The sequence below is a fragment of the Perissodus microlepis genome, chromosome 18 (genome assembly GCF_051167445.1).
Source record: "Perissodus microlepis isolate ML-2025 ecotype Zambia chromosome 18, ASM5116744v1, whole genome shotgun sequence".
NCBI lineage: Eukaryota > Metazoa > Chordata > Actinopteri > Cichliformes > Cichlidae > Perissodus > Perissodus microlepis.
The window spans coordinates 10,399,894-10,406,129 of NC_140478.1; the positions used below are offsets into that span (position 1 = coordinate 10,399,894).

General features: G+C 36.7%; 1 protein-coding gene across 1 annotated transcript; it reads left to right on the forward strand.

The window, feature by feature from the left end:
- Window positions 1–459: 459 nt before the first annotated feature.
- On the forward strand, window positions 460–4,146 carry LOC146367290 (uncharacterized). Its single transcript, XM_084911285.1, has 4 exons — window positions 460–968; window positions 1,423–1,693; window positions 2,602–2,739; window positions 3,340–4,146. The coding sequence occupies exons 1-4, from the start codon at window positions 769–771 to the stop codon at window positions 3,607–3,609; spliced, it is 879 nt and encodes a 292-aa protein (XP_084767411.1). The 5' UTR covers window positions 460–768; the 3' UTR covers window positions 3,610–4,146.
- The last annotated feature ends 2,090 nt before the right edge of the window (window positions 4,147–6,236 follow it).

Genomic DNA, 6,236 nt, shown 5'->3' on the forward strand with positions numbered 1-6,236 from the left:
CAGCTGTTATGTCTCCCAGGTGTGTTTCCCTCCTGTTTCCCATCCCCTGATTACTGGTGTGTGTATTTATAGTGTGTGTTCCCTCGTCCTCGTTGCTGGTTCGTCTGTGTTGTTCCCCTCCATCTTCCTGCGTATCTCCCTCCGTGTCTCCCTTCATCTCTGGGTTTGGTTTTCGGTTTGTTTTGTTAGTTGTTCCAGTTTAAGTTTATTCTCGCCACGCCGTTTCTGTTTGTATGTCATCCTCCTTACTAAATAAAGTTCACTCTCATCACAAGCAGCATCTTGGGTCCTTATCTACAACTCCACACGTCTGCCACGCCAGACGTGACACTATGGCTTTTTTCATTTTTGATACATTACTTATCTTAAAAATACAAATGTAGGGTGGAGGAGAGAGACTTTGTAACACCCAGCAAGTAACTGCTGGGAGAGGCTCCAGTACCCCTGCCAATAGTTAAGAAATTGCATGAGTGGATAGAAATGAAAGTATAAGTCAGACCAAAGTATAAATGTTTATGTGGAAACCTGTTTTTATTTAAAGAAAATTGATTTTTTTGAAGTTTAACTTTCACAGGGCATATAAGAAATAAATCATGGTATAAAGAACTCAGAGTTTAGAAACACTTCCTCTTCAGCAACAGAGATGACTCCATACACATACACATAGCTGTTTGCTATATACCAGAAGTGAAAGTACATGTACAAGATACAAGCTTTCGTTCTTTACATCAAAGCAAAGCACTGCAACATCAAGACAACATCGCCAAGATGATTGACAACGACATCGTACTTGAAGCACTGGGGGTGATCTGCAATGCTAAGATAACTTCTGTTCAACAAAATCAAGGAGAAGTTGGCATCGGTTCTGGTCTTCTCGAAGCTTTCAAAAATTTGTTTTTCAAAGCTCCTGCTATGCAGCTGCCTGTTACGCAGCTCATTTCTACAGTTGTGGATGGAGATCAAACCTGGTAAATATTATACTAAACCTCTGATAACAACTACTTTAAATGTCATTTCTGAAACAGGATTGTAGGTTTTTAAAAGGGTTAGGCTTGCTGATGCAAAAAGTGTTTCAAAAATAATTTAGATGACACTAGTAAAACCGTGACTGTGCCGAGACTCAAAGTCAGGTTGTAGTTTCGAAAACCCAAAGAAGTTTAATCGTTTCACAACAGGATAAAAAAATATGTGTGCTCATTTTTACCTGCATTTCACTTTATATAGTGTAAAAAAAGTCCAATTAAAATCCACCATTTTCATTTTCAACAGCTAAAATTTCAGATTATTCAGACTCCCGAGACATAACTCATTAACTTTTGTAAAACAGCATGACCTATAAGCCATGCATAATCTGATTTAAAATATATTTAAGTCGATGACATGAAAAGACAGCTGATCTGCTTTGAAACTTTATGCTTACAGCTCGGTGTCACAAAGCAGCTTGATGAGGATTGATGGGCACGTGTCTTCAGGATTGCCCGGGAATATAGGTATTAAAGGTTTTCCAGCAAATAAACATGTATCAAAATTTGAAATAGAGGAAAGAAATGGAAGGCGTTTCATCATCAACGAGGAAGAATTCTTTGACCCCAGATTTCACTACGACTTTACTGGAATGAAAGACACAGATACCTTTTACAGAGGTGACGAAGAGTACCAGCGTCCCTATGGTTGGCAGCGTTTTGCTCTCAAGGTAAGTATCCCTTTGAAGCAGCCATGTTATTCATGTTCAGCATTTAAACTGCTATAACTGGTCCTTAAACACTATCAAGCACTGGATGATACTGATACTCACTGAAAAAGACGCATTATGAATTCAATGATACCACCATAAAAGTTACTTATATAAAATAAAGTATATAATGAAGTGTATAATGAAATGAAGTATATAGTATATGAAATATATAGTAGAATAAAATCAAAAGATGGTTCACAATGTTATTAATAGATCATTTAGAAGCATTACAATCACATTGATATCAAAATATAGAGTTGATTTTGTTTTCTGTTGCTGGCTTTATTAGAAACTTTCAACTAGAGGCTGTGATGAACAAATAAAATGCAGACTTTTTTCTCTTGGTAGATACAGTGGAAGGAGGGCTGTGACTTCAATAGATTGTCAAAAGAATTTATATTATATTTCACGGGAAATCAGAATAATGACAATAATAATTTTACTTTTACTTTTATTTGACTTTTTAAAATTTGTGTGCAAAACACGTGTTTAACTTTTGCAAAGATGTGGACTAGGATATGGACTGTCTGAAACAAACAAAAGCAGTTTTGATGACCTCAGACCGACAGACTATGTCTTCGTACTCGAGCTGCGCCCTCTAGATAGCATCCTCTGCTCTTATGTCCCACTGCCCCATCTGTTCCAGCCTCTAGATACAAAACAAACAAACAGTTACAGAAATAACTACAGATAAAGAGATAACTTTTGGCTCTTTGACCTATCAAAAGCGATAGTTTTTTTGTTGTTGTTTGTTTTTTAACTGTGTTCTGCTATGAGTTGTGCCCCTCAGCTTATGTAACTCTATGAAGCTATCATCTGTTATAACATTATAACAGATTTTCTTGCATGAAAATATTTGATCACAGGTCCTGGATAAGTATGATGGAAATGAATGGCTCGGCACAGCAGGCTATCGCACTCGGTCAGTGTCAGGGGAGTGGCCTGTGTCCTACCACGGGACATCTTATGACTCTGCTTGTGACATCATCAAAGGACGTTTCAAGGTTTGATTACATTATCTCTGGTACTGCAGTATTTTAACCAGTGAAAATATGATATGATGCTTTAATATGGCAATACTTTGGAATTACATGCCTGGTAAGCCACCTCTGTCAGGAGGTCTGTGTCTCCATCATCTCCATGATGACTTCCCATGATGCAATGAGCATTTCATCTCCACTCCAATTGCTGTATAGTTATTTGACACAATATCTTAAAATATTTCATGAATGTTTATCTTCTGTCTGTGTAGTCTGTGTTTTTGTCCTCTTGTTGTTTGTTGGTCTTTCTATGCTTCTCTTTCCCTCAGCCCCTGATCAGTATCTACTGAAATTTCAATAGATTTCATCTTCAGTAGAAGATTTGCAAAACATAACAGAAAAACACAATACGTGTTAACAAAGACTGCAATGTGTTCATTCCCTATGCTATAGAATAGAAACGTGATTTACTGTTAGTTATTGTACATCTTTAACTAAATAAATAAAATGGTTAAAAATGACTTAAAGTTTATCTTATTCAGGTCAAAGTAAATAAACTGTAACATTCTCTAAATTATCTAAATCTCTAAATTGATTTCTAATTCCTCTCACTTTATTTAACAGCCAGGTCCCCGTGACGTCTATGGTAGAGGGGTTTATTCTACACCTGACATCAAAGTGGCCCTCAAATACTGTAAAGATTTCGAGTCCAAAAAAAACGGCAAGACATACAAAGTGATTCTGCAGAATCGGATCAACCCCAGATACAGAGAGAAACACAACAATGATAAGTACTGGCTGGTTCCCATCAATGATGGAGTATCAAAAGAAGAAGAGGAAAAGATGGTGGCGCGTGCCATTCGTCCCTATGGCCTTCTGTTGAAAGAGTTCTAAAAGACCAAAAAGGTCACTAGAGGTCGCAGAAAAGCCAAATAAAGACTAAAGCAGACTCTAGTAATCCTCTGTGCTGCAATTTAATGTGTAGTAAACCCTAAAATTTGTTATTTACCCGCATGCATAAAAATGTTTGTGGAAAGAGAAGTGAAGTTAAGGGGTTATTATTATGCTCACAAAACTGTTCTCACTAAGAAATTCAGGTAGACGTTCAATCCTTCTGCACACTAGAAGCCAAGAAGTTGTTCTTATTAATCATTTATAACTGAGCTCCGAAGAACTGGTGGATGATTTGTAATTCCTTGATGAGATCTATTACCAGTGTTAGTCAAGTTACTTGAAAAAAGTAATTAGTAACTAATTACTGATTACTACTCCATAAAAGTAATCCTGTTACTTTACTGATTACTTATTTTCAAAACTAATTAGTTACTTAGTTATTTTGTTACTTTTTAAAAACATGATACACAACCTGAATACATAATAAAGCAACAGACCTTTCAGCCCAATTCTATTTTTTCTGCATAATCCATCAAATAAAATTGAATCAAATGAATTCTCAGAGTCTCTTTTAAAAACTTGTTTTATCAGTTTTAATCTTTTAATTTTATGCACATTGCATTAAGCAAAAATGAAATTATATTCAACAGTCTTTGACTTGAAGAAATTTGTTTAACATTTAAACCTATTTTCTGCACATTCCAGCACATAAAATAAAATATTTTTTGTGTTTACACTCACTCTTTCAAATAGATGCAAGTAAAACACAGCAAAAAATAAATAGAATCAAAGACTCAGAGTCACTAAGTCCTGTCGTTCTTAAATCTATCTTCACCTGTTAAGCAGGAGTGGGGCGGGTGGAGGTTTGCCCGGTGCCACAGTAGTCATGTCAGTGGGGGTATCCGGGGGTTTCTCTGTGAATTTCACATTCCTGTGGCAGCGTGCTAGGTGCTTGCTCAGATTTCAAGTTTAATATTTCGCTGTAGAAAGACATTTTCTTCCCACGCAGAGTGTACAGCGGATGCTAATATTTTTGTCACTTTTTACCGACTAAAGTAATGTAAGTACGTCCAAGCTTTAAATGCTGCATAGTCGTACTCTGTCCTGCACTCCATACTATCCATTGTTGATCTACACAAGTCTGTTGCTGCCACAGGTGTCGCACGTGCTTATGTCATTGTCATGAGACACTCTCACAAACAAAATCACGGTTTAGTAACGCAGTAAAGCGGCGTGCTTACTGGAAAGTAACAGTAATCTATTTACTTTTTTTGCGATAGTAATCCCTTATATTACTCATTACTTTGTGTCAGGAAGCGCGTCCTGTGTGATATCTTAAGTAAGTCAAACATGTAGATCATCGAGAAGAACATTTCGATACCAGATTAGTCAGATCTGTGGACAACACCAACAACCTCTGATGCTGTTGAAAGGCATGTTCAGAGGCATCAAGAAAGACAGAAAGGCAAGGATGTAAGGAGAGGTAGAGACCAGGTGAAAGGGGAGCAAGGCCAGGAGCTACTAATACTCTAGTCTGCTGTCGCTAGGAAGAGAAATGGAGCAGGGGTCATCTTGAAGGAAAAACTTGTGTTTTGGAGGTGAAGAAAACAGAGGTGAAGAGGAGGTGTTGGTAGGTATGATGTTAAGGAGAACAATGCTGAAGAACAGAAGGTAGTGGATCTTGTGAAAAAGATGGAAATGGCCGTGATGAACACTGATGGGGTTTGCAGAATGTACTCCACCATACAAAATACACTGAATCCTAGCAAAGGTACTTCTTGACACTGGGCTGTTAGAAAAATGCTACATTTTCATTAGAATTTCTTGCTTTGTACAAACTAAATATAAAAGTGAAAAACAAGTACATTTTTGCCATCCACTGTGAAACTATTCAGGTTTTTAATATATAATTTGGTTACTAGATTGTTACTAAATTTGTTACTAGATAATTGATGAGATACTAGATAATTAACAGATAGTCAAACACCTTCTCCATATACAGATTAGTATTACAGAAAAAATATAACATTTTAAAATATAAACAATATACTATTAATATATTTATATTAACAATATATATTAGCAGTAGATGTGCAGGGAATGGGAGGGAAGGTGCACGAAAAGCAAAAACATGTCATCGTTTCTGTCACTCACAAACAGGTGAAATATAAATTTTAAAAAAAGAAATATCTGCAGGGTGAAAGGTATCGGATTTGCAGAAATGTTACCAAAAGACAATGGGAAGGAAAGAAAATGCCTTAAGCCTAGAATAGAACAAGTTTGGAAAGTTGGAAAAGTGTCCCGTTTGTGTGGCCCTTTTGGATACATTGAAGGTCAGTTTGGAATTGATGGATGAAAGTGTGTTTGTTTTTTGAAAAGTGAAAATATGTGATGGTAAATCTATCTGGAAGATTGGCTATATGTTTTAATAGCATTCTTCTCATCTGATGGAAATCAAAATCATCCAAATGTATGATTTATTCCTCGTGACATAGACATAGACACATAGCACTCCACTCTTTTTGGCCTCAGGCTTGGAGGTGCTGATTCTCGTTCCTGCTGCTTCACATTAGGCTGCAAACCTCTCCAGTGTGAGCTGGAGGCCACCACCTGATGAAGTCAATGGA

Coding starts and splice junctions, on each gene's coding strand:
- LOC146367290 (XM_084911285.1), top strand. CDS start 769: ATGATTGACAACGACATCGTACTTGAAGCACTGGGGGTGATCTGCAAT. Junction 1,694..2,601: donor GGCAGCGTTTTGCTCTCAAG/GTAAGTATCCCT, acceptor ATTTGATCACAG/GTCCTGGATAAGTATGATGG. Junction 2,740..3,339: donor TCATCAAAGGACGTTTCAAG/GTTTGATTACAT, acceptor TTTATTTAACAG/CCAGGTCCCCGTGACGTCTA.